At 37.8% G+C, this 20,572-nt stretch overlaps 1 protein-coding gene across 1 annotated transcript; it reads right to left on the reverse strand.

Moving 5' to 3' along the window:
- Positions 1-6,283: 6,283 nt before the first annotated feature.
- Positions 6,284-7,303, reverse strand: LOC108678558 (EH domain-containing protein 3-like). Its single transcript, XM_047885116.1, has one exon. The coding sequence runs from the start codon at positions 7,088-7,090 to the stop codon at positions 6,284-6,286; it is 807 nt and encodes a 268-aa protein (XP_047741072.1). The 5' UTR covers positions 7,091-7,303.
- Positions 7,304-20,572: the final 13,269 nt, after the last annotated feature.

The raw sequence follows: 20,572 nt of genomic DNA on the forward strand, positions 1-20,572 counted from the left end.
CGCTGAAAATTTACAAATTGTACTAATCGATGTCTCAGAAAAATGAGGCGGTAATTGCCACAGAAGATGGAACTGCATCATAATAAATATGGAGCGTGAATTTTTTTGGTACTTTCATGCACAACTTCTTTTTAAGAAGACTGCCTTATCAAAATATATGCAACAATAAGCCTTAAGACCAAACCGCCTAACGAACCATCAGATCGGGAAAACGTGCTCCGCTATAAGGCCGTGCTTTGCCATAAGATGCCGGGCAATGCAAAACGCAGTAAGTAAATAGACATAAACAGTGTCGAGATCTATCGATGATTAACTGAATATCATAAATAAGCATGCGAATGGCATGTGGGTTGTTAACTTGCCCGAAAATTACGGCCGAAATAAAAATACACTCCTCACGATCTTGGAGTCTGAAAGATGACTTATTAGGAACCAAAAAAAAAAAATTCTTTGTCATCATAATGCAAGTACAGACTACAGTATATATGTACGTGAAAGGGGTGCCTTTCTGGATGCCCGACAGAGAGTCCTTTCCATTAACTTCAATGGGCAAAAAGGTTTGCTATACGAACCGAGTTCCGGCCCGAATTAAGGCGTCTCGTTAAGTTAGTAAGACGAAGTTCCATTAAATAACGTACGACGTAAAATTTGTTTGTTTTTACATTCTTCTGTATCTTTCCACAAGTTGACCATCTTTCACAAGTATCATTGATGGTAAAATTTCCATCGTATTTATTTGTCTGTTCCTGGAGAGGGCCTATGTAAATAGCTTTTTTGAGGAAGATGTCGAAGTGTAAAAAAAAATCGCCAAAAAACTGGCCAAAAAGGTAAACATTTATGTGGTAAATAAGCTGACGATGAAGCTGGATAGATCGAGTTATTCAAAGACTGTCTTTATCGCATACCCAGCTCATCAAATTATTGGTGCTTACTGTCAATATGTTAGATATATAATGTAACTATATTATATGTTAACATGAAGCTTGAAGTTGTCTTTCAAATGTATGTGGGACTTCGTATCAAAATTGTAGAAATCTTGATTCGTGCCCTATCTAATTGGCCTTAAGTCCTAGGAAGTGTATCAGATAGGACTTCAAAGTTCAAACAGAGGCGTTAGCATTGATCGTGAGCACCGTACGCACCACATAAATTTAGATTCAGCATATTTATCAACGGAATTGGATCACCTTTGACATTTTCTACTTGCATGGGAAGCTTCATCTCTACAACGTCAGTTTGTTAAGAGTGAAGCGTCTTTAATTTTTGTTTCAATCGAGTTATTTTGATTAAAGAGTATATTTTTTACTAACGTTAAAAATACAGTGGTCTAAATAAACAGTGAAGAACTCTGTCGCAAGGTCCCACGAAGTTACGTTATTTAAATATACAAAGAGTGTTAGAAGTGAATCAACCGTTTGGGAATGCATAACAAAGATTTTATAAATTCAGTAATGAGCCGATCAATCCCGAACTATAATCTTCCTGCTCCTTTGGGTTATAGTATAGTAACTTCGGCATTAAAGAATAGGCCTGGATAGGCCTGTCGCCGATTCTTGTACTTTTCTTGACTAGACTGGCCTTACGGACGGTATATTTAAAATCTCTTCTAGATATCAGTTGTTCCGTGGGATACGAGGCATTTTAAGACTAAACATATGCTCATGCATGGCCTTGTCTATATAGTCTGTTCTTGAACGCGTTCATACTCGGAGCGTCAACAATATCTTCAGGGAGGCTGTTCCACATGTCAGTGACTCGAAGCGAGAAGAAATGTTATGGTTGAACAAATTTCCATATTGAACTAATTTCAATCATGATAACTTTCTTCTTGTCTGTTGGCCAATGTCTGACATATTTACCGGCGATGGTTACTGACCAGCTGATCAGTACGAAGTACGGACAGCAGGTAGCAACCATGCACCATAGATACGACATTTCCAATACTAATATTGTTGAATTTATATGAACACCTAACAGGATTTTTGTGCCTGCCACTATAGATATTAAGAAACAGGCTAATTGTTGTAAAAAATACACAACTGCGGCAAACGAAAAAAAATAAAAAAAAAACAAAATTTGGCGTCAAATTTATCTACAAATTTCGTTCTTTGACGAAAAAAGAATGAGACAGTAAAATAAAATCAATAAAAACGTAGGCAACATTTATTTTAATTTCAGCTGCGCAACTAATATGACGGGAATTTAACCGCACATAATTCCTGTCGAGATGAATTCGTTTCTTAAAAATTTTGTAAACGATTTTTTTAACGAATTGTGCAATGAGAACACGACTAGCATTTACGTCGATTTCAGAAAAATGCATCCATGACGAACAAATCACAAATTGGCTCTCAATACCGAGCAGTGAATTATATATCAAACTAGAATATTGAGGAAGATAGACTTCTTTTAGTGAAGTCTATCTTCCTGTATAGCGGGAATGTCGGAGAGGCAGAGCGACTGCAATACTGCTTCAGCTCTCAACCGCCAAGCCGGCAACAACACCGCCTTTGTAGTGAGCTTCATCGGGGGTGGCAGTTGCCGATGTTCGATTCGTTCCTCATTTGTTGAATGATGTCTTAATTACCCTAAACATGAGAATAAGTCACGGAATAGTTTATCTACTAGAAAAAATGAAATTTTAAAATCAGTTTTTTAAATTCTAAGTTTCACGTGAACTGTATTATACTATTAAAATAATCTTCGTCTCCTATTCATTAATGGTTTATGTAAACAAAAAGAATGAAAAGATAATCATTTATAATCTTAGCTTGCACATTTATTGCTTAGTAATAACATTTATTAGAAGGAGAAAGGAAAACATTATCTTCAGCTTTAGTGGCCACACAACATAATGAGTTTAGGGAACAACAGTCTCATTGATTTTTCGTAAACTAAGTCAGTTGCAGTCACAAAGCATAGAGCCGTAGACCAATTAAACTGTTGCATTAGCCGAGAGGCAATATTTTGCTATGAGTGGCTTACTACGGTAATAGCTTCCAATATTCGTTTAAGACTCGACTGAATATGTTTTTATTATTAGAAGTCCCTCGTGCTCATCTATCATATGAATACTTTTATCTCTCTTGCTCATGACTGAACGTTTTTATTTTGAAAAAGATCTTCTATGGCTCAGGGGATTATGTACAGGTCTAGAATCGGGGATCCTCTATGGAATTGGACGTATGAAAAGTTAGCTTTCATTTGAGCGCAAAAATTCTACATCATCTTTGCATTCATTGCAAACACGTCACATACATTAGTGGTACATCTTTGTCAGTGCATGTCTCTGCCCCGACTGAGATCCGCGTCGGTTTTTGCATAGGTTTTTGTTTGTTTCGTGCTTGCCGTGAAGCAGCGCGTGAGTGGCGGTGAGCCATCTTGGCAGGCAACCCGCGGCAGCACAGCTCGCCGCCAGCGCATCCGGCGAGTTTGGCTACGAGGTGTGCAATGAAAAATTTCATCGATATTATTTAGATTATATATACAAAATTTAATATCCTTGTTGTTATTATTTCATATCTTATTGGTTTCACTATAAAAAAGTTCATAAATCGAAGATTCTTGTTGGAAATTTCCATTCTCTATTTATTTATTTTTTAGGCTCTTTTAGCTTGCGCTCATGCGCTGTAATAACTATTTATTCCTATACATGATTGGATTAGAAAAATTAACTTAAAAAACTATGATTATAAGCGTGTGTTCGATTTTTTTTATTCTTTCACACCCAGAGAAATTTAAAAAGTTGGCAATAAATATATAGAAGGTAACAATGGAAGTGAATATTAATACTATTTGATATTCATTTTAACCCTCACCCCACCTCACAAGATACGGTTATCTAGAGAAAAACAAAGGAAACTACATAGAACATTTCGTAAACAAATCAGTAGTTTAAAATTTTACCTAATGCAATTTCAAGGGTGTTTTTTTTTCAGAATTACACGCCATAGATATTCGGCAATTGAATGTTGTCCCTACAAATTCTCCTAGCCTTTTTAACAAATTAAATGAATGCAATAATTAGACACTAACTTCATGAATTTTATTTCTTCGAAAAATTTAGATGTTTTTATAAATTTTGTTCATTAAGATTTCTAAGCCGAAAATATGAGGGAAAATTTGCATTCCCACGAAAACAAATATCCTGAAAGGCCAATATTCATCGGTCACGCTTTTGAATCCGCATTGAATAGCTTTCTTAAAAATGACGTGAGACGACTTTCAGCAAAATCTGGCAAAGCAAACATGTTCCTAGCAGAAGCACTGTTATGTCAGCCTGTTACGCTGTTATACTTCGGGGTTTGTCAAACATCTATATAGTATGAGTAAAAAGCTACACACCTCTGAATATCAGGATGAGATAAACCTCTTTATTAAGATATTGATATGTTATTTATTGATTTATTTCAGCCACAATTTTCTGACGTATTTGAACATTGGATAAGCCTCAATACTTGTCCCTGAAGGCGATTGTGTAAAGAATAATGTATTTTATTTATTAAGGCCAAAGTATCATTGAAAATAAAACTAATTAAACTAATTTGCCAACAGAGCTTTTCTAATACTTTCATCGTGTCAATTGTTGGTGACGCACCAAAAAGTGACTGTATTTCATCGCTCGTTGTGAAACGATTCATCATGCAACATCCATGCACAGAATATAGATGAGCAACACGTTCCTGGAGGCAGCCAGACTGATATGCTCGACGTCAGCTTCAACACGTGCATTAACTCCAGGTGAAGAAATGGGACTTGGGGAAAGCTCATTGATCAATTGAATTGTTCCGAAAGAGCATTGTTTGTTTTACCTTACTTCTTTTTATGCAGAACAAATTAATTGATTACCAAAACGACATGGGTGTAATGTAATTTATAACTATTAATTTATGTTTTTTAAGTGATACCGACCAAAATATTCAATCGAAAAATTATTGTACAGATCTTGATCCCTACAAAATGAGTAAAAATACGATGTATCCCATCAAAAGCCGAAATAATTACGATGAAAAGTGCGTGGAGAAGAAAAGTGGTAGAAGAATAGATCAACGCATGACGGAACTGTTGGCAGAGGTCCCATAAACCACACCCAGCAGCTCTCGTTCGCTGCTTCGTTCCGAAATACCCAGCGATGAAAATCAATATTAACGATACTATGACATTGGGTCCAGCCACTGCAAAAATTTCTCTATGAAATATATAAATTAACATTTTTTAAAAATTAAATTAACCTTAAAATAGTGTATCAACTTTCACGAATAGATAAGATTTTCAGCAATTTCGCCTGTATAAGCGTCTGAAAGGTGCAGTAACTCTTTTCAGACAGTGGGACTTAAAAATTATTCTTAATAGAAAAAGAAACTAATATAAATAATACCAATTACTTCATTGCTAGTTCTAAATCTGTGGTCAGATAAACCATCTCTTGTATGATAGCCACACTGAAGTAAACATGGAAGATGCTAGTATGATTGAAGAAACAAATGCAACGAAGTGGCTTCATACATTGATTGTTAAGTGCGAAGGGATGTGTAACATTCAAATTACACAACTTCCAATATCATTGGCATTTTCGGGGCTATAATATCGTGTACGTGACGAGTCATACTCAAGCGCGTCACGTGAGTCTTCATCTAAAAAGCGATCACGTCTCGGATATCAAGTATTTACGCAAGTTGTCCATGACGTAATTATCCCGAAAAAATGGGATGAGTGTATTAAAAAAACGGACATATTTGAATGAAGTTGACTTTTTTCCAAAATATTGAAAGGTTTACGTTTTCAGTTATAATCATACGGCCCGTCAGCATTATTTTGGCTTTAACATTACTGAAAATTCATTATTCTTGTTGCAATATCTACCAAATAGGCTCATATCTATAGTTTCATAGGATTTTCTCATCTGAGTGCATATATGAATACATTTGATGTTTCGACAAGCGATTTCCAACTTAAATTTTCCAAGTTTGAAAATAAATTAGAGTTTAAAGCATACGTCATCAAAAACTACCGAAAGAATGATGAAGGTATAACATGATATTAAGTGTTTCATTGTGATTTATGTTATGCTCTTTTTATCTTATTACTTGGAAAAATTTTCCATGACACTGATGAAATGTATTTTAATCCCGTATCCAATTCTGAAATAACCCAGAAGAAACTGACGCTGGTCATTTAAATTCTATACAAATTTCAAATGAAAGCCACTGCATTATGATATGTTTATGATTGATGATAGCTTAGTACTACTAAAATTGCACTAAAATTAGCAAATTTAATTAACTCACTTTCTATTTATGTCAAATCGGAGCGGTTGATTCCAAAACGACCCCACGAAGACCCTCTCAACTTCAGGTGTGTTGAGAATCTTGCCAAGAGACCACATGAGGGCTCCGTACACTCGCATCAGTTGTTGGTGATCAATCATGTCAGCTTTGTTCAAAACTATCCGAATTTTGTCATGCTGACCCCGCAATCGTTCGAGAAAATGACGAAATTCATCTGAGATGTCAAGTTTGTGGGCATCAAAAAGCAGAATGATCCGATCAACTCTCTCGGCAAACCATTCCAGGACGCTATGGAAGTCGTACCCTCTGTCCAGTCGTTGTTTCTCACCAGATAAGATTCCAGGAGTGTCGATGATTGTGATACCTTTCAACACACTGGAATTGAGTTGTGAACACTGAAAACGGTTTAGAAAAGTGTTGCCGTACTTTGAAAGAGCTTTAAACGGCCGCTTTGGATCCACGACGAGAGCATTGCCTGGAATGATGCCCTCGGTATGGTTGTAGGAGACGGCAATGAAACTGTCCGTTGTGGGTTCTGGGCCGATCCTGATCCCCGGAAAGTCCTTCTCCAGAAGGTAGCGGATGAAAGTCGTCTTGCCAGTTGAATATTGTCCAACTAGTAATATCATGGGTTTCGAATCAAAATCTGTATCATCGAGAGCGGGCGAATGAAAGTCATGGTATTTATAATACTCTTCCAGTGGTTTTATTTTGGATTTATACGTGACTTTCAATCCTTCCAGGACTGTCTCACACAACTCAAGAGTTTTCTTCTTCCGCTCATCTTTATTCCACGAAAACATAGTTACAGATCGCTGTGTTGGAGGAAAACTCACAAAAATCCGCGCTATACTTCCAGGTAAATGATAAACGTGTATTGCTTTTTACTATGCTCTCGATAATCCAACTCGTTGACACTCCAGAATCACATATGACATGAAGTATGGTCACGCTAGTCACGACGAAGCCAGAGCGTCACCGACAAGCTGCAGCACTGGGCGAGAGCAGACTGGCACGCTGCCTCGGCCCAAGTGCTAGAGGCTGAGGGAGGCGACGCCGTCCGTAGACGAGGGTTCACCGCTGATCGCGTGTGCATGTGTGTCGGTAAGAGTGTCGCACGAGGGTTCATTGTCTCCCCTCGGGTGCCTGAGATAATAAGCTAACCTCAACTTGCGGATTTCTTAGCAGCCATTGGAATTTTTACTCTCAATTTGTCTTGTCAGTTTGACAAACTGATTTAATTGCAGCCGTTTACGAAGTCTTCGTTCTCACACAACGTCTGTAATGAAATCCGCTCGATGAAGCATTGCCATATGAATGAAAACTGGCTGTATACTACATACATATGATGATTTAGAAACATACATATTTATTCTAATTTTTATAAGGCGCGTATCCACATTATAGAGTCGGGATATCACAAAGGAATTTAATTTTCGACTGTGCGATTCTGTGACATTGGATAACGGAGAGAAGACTTGCATTTAAAAATTAAATGTGATTTTTACTTAGGGCGGTGTAAATTTTATTTAAAAAGTTTAGGCTTCCTGTAAATTTCAAAACAGGTCCAAAATGTGATTTCCATGAGGAATGCTGGTTTTGGGTCACTCTTAAATAACGGTAATATGATCACAAAATTATTCAGTGGATTTGGGATCTTGATGGGATTAGGTAAACAAAAATTCGTTAATTTACAATGAATTTCTATCCCGATCAAAGCCAGGCTAAACTGCCAGTCAATAGCAAGGCAGATCAAAAATTCCTAGTGTTATCTTCTTGTATTTGACTAAATATGATCATACATTTTTCACTGTACAATGTGAATAATTTTCATCTAAACTTCTGGAAAGGAATAAGGAAAGATTAAATTTCACCCAAGGAATAATGTAATAAAAACTCATATACAAGTTCAGGAGCTAACGTAAGGAAAAAATATGAAAAATAAACGAAAACGCAAGTTAGTTTCCTACGTGTTCCTACGTTATCTTCAGTGCAGAAGATATCTTGAGGGTACCTTCAGTGCAGCTCTCAAGCGCGCAAGAGCTTCCCGCCCGGTAAGGCTCCTTACAAGTCCTCGAGAATTTCGTTCGTCCTGATGCTCACTCTTGACCTTCTCGTTTACTCAATCACTCTTCAGATAAAGTCTTGTAAATCACTTAGAAGCTATTAAACTGCAATAAGTTCCTTTGCAGCGAGTATTTGCTCGATGTTTCCTTCTTTATCACACGTCAAGTATTCGAATGTACTTACCATGATATGGAACCCCGATCATGAATTCCAATTAAAATTTATTAAAAGGAAAAATTCCCATACACTTTCGATCAATTCTCGCTTATAATGAGCACAATGAGTAGCTTCAGAACAATTCCTGGTTAATTCAGAGCGAACAAACCTGAATCATTTTACAATACCGCAGAATATCTTATTCATAAGCTAGTAAATTCAAAATATTCTGAACATAGATATGCAAATTGGTTTTAGTTTACTGTTCGCCAGCTTCCCGAGTAAGGCAAGCATACATCTGCCATACTCGTACGTACCTATACACTTACGTGCGCAATTCTTGCCAAACGTGACTCTGCCTTCTGTATGATTAGCTCGGCGTTATTTATACTCAAACCCAAGCTTGGTACGAGTGTTTTCAATACGATTAATTAATTATAACAATACCGAGCACACAGTGGTTTCAATCCGTATGAAAATAATTTGAAATAGTTTTGCAAGATTCAGCTCTGTTTAGTATATTAAGCTAAGTGTTTACTATTTTTCTTACAGTTTTTGTAGCTGATTGTGAATACAAACTGGGCAAGAGCCTTGAAGAGGGCAATATTTGGCGGGGAGCCAGCGTGTTGCCATAGCTGGGGGCGCTGCCCGCTAGCACCTATAGCAGCTATAACGTGCTGCTGAGCTCTCATTTTAACGGCACATATTTTCCCTGTGATTTTCCACAATCACTTACCTCCAGTTTCATCATGGCGCGTATACAATTGGTGAGAGCAGCGGCGACCAGTACAACTTTCAAGTGATAACCGTCACAATTTACCATGCTATTGATATCGTTTAAAGTTGCTAGTGGCCACAGAACCCAGTAACCCTTTACACGAATGCTAATAGCACAGTAAATAGTGGCGGTTATTATCAGAAACTTATTGTGGCCGCCACTGCTGACCTCTTGTGCAAGCACCTTAATGCATTTTATGTGCAATACTTTAATCCCTTTTCAGGGGAAGGAAAGATTCAATTTCACTTAAGTAATAATGTCAAGAAAATATTTCATAGATACTGAATTTTATTAGATTGGAAATGCGTTAGGTGAACACAATAAAACTTGAAAAATATAACTCAGTACTCACAGCAGTGAGTGACAGAGAGCGCATTTTCTCGTCAACGAAAACTTGAGGTCACGGACGGACGGACAGATGGACAGACGGACGGACATGGCGAGCACAATAGTGCATTTTTTCCATGAATGAGAAAATGCGCTAAAAAGAGAATTGGCACGAGCTGCTGCCCGCTGAAAGTCCTACAAATCGTGAGCAGGAGCTTCATTTGGCCAGCGCAAGCCGGCAGCGAAACTGCATATACATGGCGCTCTAAGTTCCGTGCCGCCCATCCAGTCAAATAAATGCCAACTGATTTGAATGAAACGCCACCAATTTATATAATAGAAAATTGTGACATGCTGAATATTATGGTGAAGAAGTTTGTCAAACGCTTAAATTCACGGACCTAGCGGATGTGCTCGTAAAATGTATGGTCATTTTAAAACAAGAGACTATAATAAATTGGTTAAGTAATGAATATATATTAAGTTGGGTTTTATTGAGGGTTTGTAGGAAGACAATGAGGGTTTTATTACTTGGGTTGAGAGTAATGGAGTGAAGAAAGTTATCCATAATGGAAACTGGCCGGAGCCACAAATTGTCACAACACTCTGAGCCTCAGTGACGGACAACCAACCTGCAGCATCCGGTCCTCTCCAGAGCTCTCGAAGAGACCCGTACTCCGTGAGAAGACGAGCCGTTGCCTTCGCTCCCAGATCGTCTCGCACCTCAAGGCTGCCTCCCCAGACGAGACGCACGCTGGAAGTCTCACTACTTACTGAAGATGTGGCGTCGTTGACTGTCGTAAGGAATCTGGTGGGCTGTCTCTGAACCGTACTAGAGGCCGGAGTTAGCTTCAATTTTCAATTTGTGATATAAAGAAATGAGGAAGGTTGCGCACTCAGAATCGCAAGAAACGTTGGGAACTGTAGCCGTCCAAATTAAACAAGTACTGATTCAAACCCAAATAATAACAGTCATACAACCGGAATTCTTACACAAGATAAGAAATTTCTTCTTAATGCCTGTCTATATGCCTGAGATTAGGTCCCGATCTTCAGGCGGTTAGTGGTCGTTATTGAAGGTAAACCAATTTTCCAGCGATCTTACTTACTTGGTTAGGGGACGGCGTAGCTCCGACAAAGTTATTACGCCCCAGCAATCTTATTTCTCAGGGACTAAACATAACTATTCATACACCCATCGCCAACACTACGTGAACATCGACCGCGTGCGTAAAACTGGCGGGTTAATTACATGAAAAATTAGATACAGAATAGCTGATAAAATACGTTTTTCAATGACCACAACATTTCTCATTAAAGCTGACACTTCCACGTAGCACTGATACGCCCGTATCTAGGGGACCAAACTGAGTCAGGATGACTCACACCAGAGCAAAAAGTGCATCAGTGTTTGGACCAAATGTCAATCATTTCGATGATTGAAGAATTATTTACAGCTCACGATCCAACATAAGTTTGACTAGAAGTGCATGCCAGCAATGACGCAAAAAATTGAATGACATACGAGATGCTCAATGCTTCTTGTATTTCACGACAATAAGTAACGTAGTAAGTACTCCAGACGTAATGATAATAATTAATTAGGTATTTATAACATAATAGGTAATTAAACCGTGTGTTGTTGCTTATAACGCTATAAGTGTCTTTACACTTAATAAGAGCATTCTGAAAAAATTTAAATAGGTCGAATAATATTTCATATTTGTATTCTAAAGTTTATATATTTACGATATATAACCCTGTTCATGTTCGAAATATCACGTATAAAGTTCCACATAAAATAAAATTGAATGACACCATATTTCAAATTGAGTCAGGGAATTGTATTCATTCCGAAAAACGACCCTAGATATTCAAATTGCAAACGAGGATATTCATTGGTAGATCGTGACACAATGAAATTTCTCCTGGTTGTTCAGAAAAAAAATACAACCAAAAATAAGTCACTATGCATTGGTATATTAAAATATTGAATTAATATGGTGAGAGACGGAAAAATGAATTAATTTCAATTTATTAAAAAGCTTTGATGAACGAACAAACATTAACTTATATGAGTATATTCATGTATTCATTTGCCCCCAAATCCTGTCGATTACCAGAGCGTTTATATAAGAGGAGAACATAGGTACCATTACAAATAATTAGAGCGTATAAAATCGGAACGTATATAAGATTAAATTCAAAATTCTAATAGAATATTTCGGATAAATACCGTTTTCGTGGTAATAACGTCAGTTTATAAAGTCAAATTATGCACAAAACGCTGTGAATTTCTCGCTATTGGAGAATACAATCAACCATGAATACAATGCCAAAATTGAGATTTCAAAAAGTTGAGTTATAGCTAATAAACAGTTTTCTACTAAATTGTTTCTTAAAAAACTTATCTCAAACGAAAATTTAGGTATTACTGAAGTATAAAATTCGATTCATGAGTATCTGTTCTGTCTTCATCATTAGATGTAAATTTATATGCGAATATATCTAGGCAATTTTTTATCCAATTTAAAATCATAACAAACTTTTGGTGACAAAATTTATATGAAAGATATGCAGGAATTCGTCAGTAGCGGGCCGACATTTGTCCGATTGCGTTCAACATGCAACACGGTAACGGTTGCGTTCTTATTATCAATGAATAGGGAAGCTTCAGACAACACTATTGACAAAATTTTAAAATTGTCAACTCAAACATGCCTATTTAATATAAATTCAAACTGACCTCGAAGTAACTTTTGACAAATATGCACATTTAATTTGCGCATCGGAAACCGTACGGAGGTACCTAATTCATCTACCTGGTAGTCTAGTACAAGATGAATGAGCAGGCAATAGCTTCATTAGTCATCAAGGGAAAGCCGTCCACTTAAGACTTCAGGTACATTCCTCCTCGCTAATTGCTTTCTAAATTCCAGTTAGTCACAGCATAAGGAAGTTGTAAAGCCCTCCAAATGAGCGCTTATAAACTCCAAAATTTAATTACGAACACGACATAAATTTCATGCGACACTCATAAATAAAGCCAAAATAAGCGAAAAATAAATGATCAAAGACAATGAAGGCTGTCACTGTAATTTGTTAAGCCTACACTAAGTGAGATTGTGGGTGAACAGTTTTCATACTAACAACGTTACAACAACAGATAGGTACCCTATAAACATCTCTCGAAGGTACTCAAGTGGAACACGTGCAAGTTTAAGCGCAGTAAAATATGTTGAACACAACAAAGGGTTGGTGTGGTCGCGCTCAAGTGGTCTCGTAACGGAACCTGATCGTGAGCGATGATAGCCGCATTCTCAGGTGCATCGGATGTGCGTAACGCAGCCCCAAGGGTCGTGACTCATGCTTCGAGACCGCCGCTGCTGCTGCTGCTGCTGCTGCCGCTGCTGCTGCTGCTGCTGCTGCTGCTGCTGCTGCTGCCGCCGCTGCTGCTGCTGAGCTGCTGCCACCGCTGCTGCTGCTAGCTGCCTGTGCACGCACACGACAGGAAGTGGTATCCAGATCCTCTTACATAATTTATAAACTAATGAAGTATAGCATTCGTGGTATCTATGAATAATTGAATACTTAAATAGTGTGTTTACACGATACATATATTACACATAAATGTAATATGAGCCTAATTTAGAGGATGAAAAATTTCGTTGAACGGTAAGCACATGAAGTCTAATGCTGGTTGCCAGGCATATCATCATATCAATCGATATCGAGCATTGTTAAAGTGAATAAAATAGCCAAATGGAGATTTGAACTGAATCTGAAAACTGGAAACAAATTTCTAAATTGAAAGGCTAGACCGAGAAGACGTATAGCCAACTGTATCAGCGATTGATCAAACGTACAACTGCGTTCGAGACAAAAACTTTTTCATTCTATTTTGAACCTATTAAATTAATTACAGGATAATACATTGCCTTTGGAATGTATGATAATAATATGCATTAAATTAACAGACGAGAACTATTGGTTTCGTTTCGTGTAGAAACTTCAGAGAATAATGATGTCAGGCCGAAGGTTTTTTCCGATGAGCTCGTTAGCCGGAGCGTGAGTCAGCAGCTTCAAACGTGCCTGCCAGACTAGCAGGCACCATCGAATGGTGGCCCAGACTCACTCAATATTGCAGGCACAACGAATTCATTTCGTATGTCGTATACATTTTTCGTTTGCAGAATATTTTAATAGTTTAGAATCATAATTAATCTCAAACCACCGGTGGTGCGAATATCTTTGTAAAAAGTTGCCCCAAAATCCATGTACTGTACATACGTATATGCTAACTTAGAATACAAGCCTTTTTTTTGGTAAACTTTGCTCGTTAAATGTGTTAAATTTTTAACCATAGATTGTTGAAACATTTTATGTATCGGTGAAAATGAGTAAAACTTATTGTTCTATTCACGGTGTGCTCATTATTTTGATTTTTAAGTGGATGAAATAAACAACATTGAATAATTATATTGGTCAACTGAGTATAGCTGGTTAAACTCTATATAAAGAACGTACGAGTATATTCAACATGAAATCTAATCACCTCTTCAAGTAAAAAACAAGTGTTGTAACCGGATACAATTATTTCTCTACAAAATATCCTGTCGTCGTGATTCAGAGGTAAGGCTAGCCTAAGGTCCGATTTCGTTGTGGGCAATACTATGTTCCAATGTGTTATTCCATTATTAAATTATTTGAAGTCAGTAGCTGATGAAAAATGTTAGGATATGTGAACATCTTACATTTGCCCCATATTTTGTAAGTGGCACACTTGCGGATCTAACGAATCGAAGAACGTCTTAGAAAAACTATGTCTACCCAATTACCTGCGCTGGTCCCGATTTATGGACATTAATAAATGGAATTCGCTCTAGTTTTATCTGATAGCAGTGATACTGATGGAGTACAAATTGCGAGGTGCGTCGGCAGCTATTCACAACATGTTAACAGCCATGCCAAAACACATGGCCAAAGACTCAGCCCAGGCAGTGATAGTGATTTAAGCCCATCAATAAGCCGACTATCACTTCACATCTTCGTCACATCGTGACCACAGACCCCATGCGCTGGAATGTCTTCCTCACGGAGCCTTCGCTCCCAACGATAGCATCACCGCTTGATGAATGGCCGCAGTGGAGTGCTAACCAAAAATTATCATTAGACTCTTCAGAAAAAAATTAGGAAGATTTGAATTTGGTAACACCGAGTTGTTCGGTTTAGAATTTGAGACAAAGAACGGTCAGAGCGATTCATTATTTTACACCGTCTAACTAAAGTAACCATCTAGAGTAGAGGTGACAGATTGTGGAAATCTTTACTCATCATAAGTATTATGTTTCGCATCACTGAAAGTTCAGTGCTTCATTTCTTCGCCTTTCTGAATTTGTGTGACATTCACTCTAATTTGAGTTGGTAGTGCACGGAGCGGTACAACGAGGAAAGTGTAGAAAAACAAGAGGTGGCACAGAGTGACAATAAAAATTGAGGAGAAAAGAATATAACCGTAGGTGACGAAAGAGGAGCTTGGCGCCTAACCCTAACGTTGCGTAGCTGCTGAAATTACAAATTGAGCCTAATATACAAACAAGAGTCCGCTATCCTGCATCATGACTTCCTACCAGAGAGTCTAGCGGTTGCTGAGCACGAGCTACGCAGGCGCTGTCGCTAGCATTCCAGTGAGGCGGTTCAGCAGCGCTAAAGGTTATCGGGCGGTGACGTCTTGCCTTGATAGTCATGCTACTCGCGTAGTTCACAGGAAAGGTTACACCACCATGTTTGGAACTCTAGCTGACCTACACCCCTCATTGGTATGACTGTGGATGACACGGTGAGCAACGAAAATCACACATGAGAAAGAAAAATTGCACGTTTGCATGACTGTGTCAAGAGATCAATGTTTTGAGACGGTTGGCGTTGGTCATGTCATAAACATCATGGATATTTTGTGACGGTTGGCTTTGATCATGTCATATACTTCATTAAAATCAAGCATAGTCATATACAAGGCTCAGCATAACTCAACGGAAAAATTTCCTTTACTTTTTTAACTTGTAAATGGGTCTGAACGAATGGGTTAGAAATAAGAATGCTGACTATATATACAAAAAGAAAAATGATCTTGAATCTGATGTGCGATGGATTGTTAGAAATGCTTCATAAGGAAACCTTGTTTTGAATGCACATTCGATTCGAACGGCATTCACAGAAATTATTGGGACCTCTCACACGAACATGGCTTATAGCCTTATAGGTTAACCAAAACAGTACTGGGCTGTTTCGATAATCACTCCACCAGGAACGCACTGTTTACAATTGGTAGAGGAGAAAATGAGTATCAATTCTTCAAAACTCAGATATAAGTATTTAACTAAGTAGAACACACTAAAAATCGTCAATGTCATGAAGTCTAGTTCATACAAAATACCTGAAGTACCATGCATTGCTGTACGTAAATGCTACCAGGCAGTAGTCATTGTCGGTAATGTTTGATGCCGGCCCTACGTGCAGCTATGATGACATAGAAAGCACCACAACCCACACAACAAATCATCCTGAAGCTCATGCGTAGGCACCGGTGAGTGCGAATGTCAATTAGAGTAGCTTTAACGGTCCCAATTACGGAGCCACGTGAGTTATAGGATCATTTTTCCGAGAGTCTTGGTACTAACAAACAATCTAACTAACAAAAATAGTACCGCCCAAGTTTCGCTCACTTTGGCCTACAGTTCCCAAATGATATACCTACAAGTAATTGCGTGTGTTCCAAGCCCAACCTGCTCCTGTCGTGCTAATAAAGATATTGACAAATGGGAAAATTTTCCATTTTTTAGACTAAGATTTATCCACTACCGCTATCCACTAATGGCAGCAAAACACGCGCACGAATTTCTCCAAGCGTCACCAACTTGTTTGTAACATTCCATTCAAGAGTCTGCCCTTTTTAGAGCATTTTCTCATTTATAAAAAAATGTACTATTGTGCTCGCCATGTCCGTCTGTCCGTCCGTCTGTCTGTCCGTCCGTGACTTCATGTTTTCGTCGACGAGAAAATGCGCTCTCTGTCACTCACTGCAGTGAGTACTGAGTTAAATTTTTTCGAATTCTTACTGATATCTCCATGCTATGATTTCGCAATTAATAAACTTTTCACTGTACTGATGAGCACAGGCATTAATATCGACATTCGCTACTGCGATCACTTTTAAACTTCGAACAACACCGCCATTCGGCTAACTACACCAAACGCAACTTGAACAGAAGAAATAAAGAACCGCGCCACATAGTCAGGAAACTAAGATAATCGTGGCTAAAGCAACAACACTTGTGGTGTTCGATGTGTGTTTCCATTGAGAAATATGAAATTCCATTATCTAAATGGTTTATTTGTTCATATTATTTCGTAGTTTTCTGAAAGGTTGCGAACAAATTTTTTATCAAATGAGAAAAATTCTGTTCATCGACTTCTTTGATGTGCGAATTCTACGAAAATTTTTACAACAGAGCACACCTACTGTTCTGGCTAGAATTCCTAGGGCCAGTCAATAATAGCCAGACAGGAACAATTAGAAATTAAGGCTTCCAAGATCTTCATTTTTATCTTCTCTATTTCACTTTTGTTAAACTGAGGGACAGAAAACGCAGCAAATTATAGGAAGTAAAATATACAAAAATAAAAGTGTTTTTTAATTACTTGAGGATTCAGGCCTAACTCGGTAGGTATGGTATTATAATCCTGCCTTATGTATCAGACTGCATCACTTATGACAGCATGGTAACTGAACTTCGTGAATGGCAGCCCTAGTCTCAGTAGTCTGAATTGTACAACTAAAGGTGGAATTTGGTTGCTTTACCTTTGGTAATTTGGTTGCTTTACCTTTGGAATTTGGTTGCTAATTACGTTACACTGGTGATAAATGGATAAAATTCACAAATCACAATAAATAGACTAGGAATGTATAGCATTTAAAACTAATCGGCCCATGGAGTAGCGCAGCTGTAGCGCTATTCTCAGCAGCACCTAAGTGCGGGCGGGCGGCCGTGAATACGAATACTGTGACGTCGACGCTATTAGCGTACTAATAAAAAATTACTCGTCATGCGCGTACTGGACATGACACCTACAAAATATGGCAGTTAGCTTAGTCGACTTGACGCACGAACAGCAGCACAATTAACTTTTTTATGCAGAATGAACTTTTTCTTCATAATAAGCGATATGATGATATGATTGAACAAAAACAGATTTTACTGATTAAAAAACGATAAAAAAGCAGATTACCACTTTCAAGCGAGAACAGATGCACCGATGGACTTCCTCGATCTTGAGAAGTAACTCTTAAGATGCAGTACTCAATGTTGTTCCAAGTGGTATAGCTCTCGAGCTGAATCGCTAACTAATTCGAGTGACACAAAATATTCACAGACAGAGGTGAGTCAAAACCAGTTTATGCAATCGATTGTTGCTATATTTGAACGTAATTCTTAATGCACTGCAACCTTATACGCTAGAAGCAGCGGTTTTCGAGGATGAAAGTCAATGAAAGTATCCCACTCAGAACTGAACCTTGGACGGCCTTTTGAAGGTGAAGAACTTCAACGAACACAAACGAATGATCATCGTTCATGATTCAAGGCAAAACGAAAATGTTTTTTTACAATGAAATTACACGCAAAAGAATTATAGTCACAATCAAAAGGATCAACCGGTACACAGGGTGCCTGACGCATCCGTACCAGTGTCTCTTATTCTAAGCTCAGTATTCTGCTCTAACGATGAAGCGGTAACAGTTGATGTCACCTTTTGAATGAAAAATTTAAGAGCTACCAGCAAAGAGAGGAAGCGGATGTAAAACCGCTCGTATGTTTAGAGAACGGAGGCAAAAATAAGAACACAATATCAAAGATTCGAGATGAAGCAAGAAAAACTGTTGAGAACAATGCTCTTACTGTGAGATGCACTCGAATTTTAGGCAAAATGACTGACTCTTGGAACATAAACCAAGAGTAGTTTGAGAGATCGAGAGAAAACGGCTAGTAGATAATAGCTTTTTTCTTACATACGGATGAATTTTTTCCTATTTCATGTTTAGAACTCGAATTCTTCGAATAAAAAGACGCTCGCACGCGAGAGTTACACTATTTGGATTCTTGTAGAAGAGATAATCGAGGAGGAGCTAACGCAACGCGCACACTGCACTATGTTGGTCGAACATCGAGGCCTTGGTGCGAAATCAAAAAATATGGCGCAGAGAATTTTCATTGAGTCTACCATCGACGTCTTCTGTGGATAATTCATGAATATTCTGCATTTGCAACAGCTTATTATTAGAATAATTCATATTACCCAACTTTTTTAATCGAAAGTGGTATATTTCCTTTCTAACTGAATTTACTTCTAATAATTGATCGAATTTTAAATACTCGAATTAGCAAGCAATTATTGTGTGATCCAAATGCGACTTATTTTACGGTAGAAATAAAAAAACGTGAAGCTGAAGGGAGACAGAAAGAAAGAGTAAGTTATTCACGGTGGTGAAGTGCAAGAAATGCAAGCGATACTGGCCCAAACTGGTCATTAATTGTCGTTAATTACGTGTGTTAGCGTTCGAATAGAGGACATATCCTTCGGGACGTAATTTTTTCGCCAAATATGTTTGGATTGAGGAGTGTTCAAGTCGAGGGGAGTTCTAATCAGGAGGTACCACTGTAATTTTGTTGAAGTTGATTTTGTAAATAAGTATGATTGCCTAATATCACAGGCCCATAAATGAGATTTTAATGGGATCATAATAGGAAATAAATAGATTTATTGTATACTATATAAAAACTGCTGCTGTTTTTTTCAACTTTGAGGTCCAGTAACTACTTCTGAAATTGTATTCAAAGGGTATATTGATTGTAAAGCTCCAAGAGAACTCATGATATATTTCAACAATACAACATATGAGCGTATTTTCATAACCACTTTACGTATCGCATGAATTACCATGAATATATCATTACTTACACGATAGATCATGAATGATGAAGCTCGGAAATTCGTTCCATAGTAAATTATCAATTCTAATTCGATAGAACACATTATAGACAGCATGTTTTTATGAAGAATTCTTCACTACGTCTATTACTGTAACAAGTGTTTTAAGCTTCGAAACGGAAAATTCAGGTATTTGTTCCTCTTAATTCAGTATTTAATCTTTGCCAGGCGTCTATAGAGAAATTCTCCGAGTTCCGAGACCACATTCTTCCTTGTAGTGACGTCTATCGAGACGTCCAATGTATCGTGCATCAGAAGATTACGTCAGCCTTCTGCTATTTAAATGAAGGAAATTCAAGGCGTCAGCTCATCTTACAAGCTATAATGAGGCGCGCTCTGAAGCGGCCAGCGAGCGGTAGTAGGTATGTACGTACAAAAGTATGTGAGGTTGTGCCGGCCAACGAGCCCCCTGGAATGCCGGCGACGCTTGATGCCGGAACTTGGCTGCATGCAAATATTATGAGAGCTTATAAGTATGTTGTTCATGTGGCTACGCACTGTGGAAGGAGAAAGACAAAGGCTTCATAATAACATATGTTAGAAGTAATCGGTTATTTGATATCTGTCGATTCTTAAATCAACTTAAAAATCTTAAATCATCGTCGTCGTTAAATCAACTTCATTGTCAACAAACGGTGAAATAGGATTAGTGATGATGTCCAAGGTACAAGAGATAAACCGAATTAAATGATATTAAACATTATGAAGGAAATCATTGGTTCAGTTCGGAGTTTTAATGTCTTGAAATTAAGTAACATAACAAAAGAGAAAATATCATTTGCTTGAAATTTAGTAATAATTCCTGAATGAACTTCAGTGTAACAAAAAAAAAACAAGTATTTACTATTCAAGTGTTGACTTCAACACGAATATGCAAACGCCTCTACTGCACAGTTATCAGTTGACAACC

The sequence above is a fragment of the Hyalella azteca genome, unplaced genomic scaffold (assembly GCF_000764305.2).
Source record: "Hyalella azteca isolate HAZT.00-mixed unplaced genomic scaffold, Hazt_2.0.2 contig16984, whole genome shotgun sequence".
NCBI classification, from domain to species: domain Eukaryota; kingdom Metazoa; phylum Arthropoda; class Malacostraca; order Amphipoda; family Hyalellidae; genus Hyalella; species Hyalella azteca.

Bases quoted from the DNA above. Each gene is read 5' to 3' on its own strand.
- LOC108678558 (XM_047885116.1), bottom strand. From the start codon at position 7,090: ATGTTTTCGTGGAATAAAGATGAGCGGAAGAAGAAAACTCTTGAGTTG.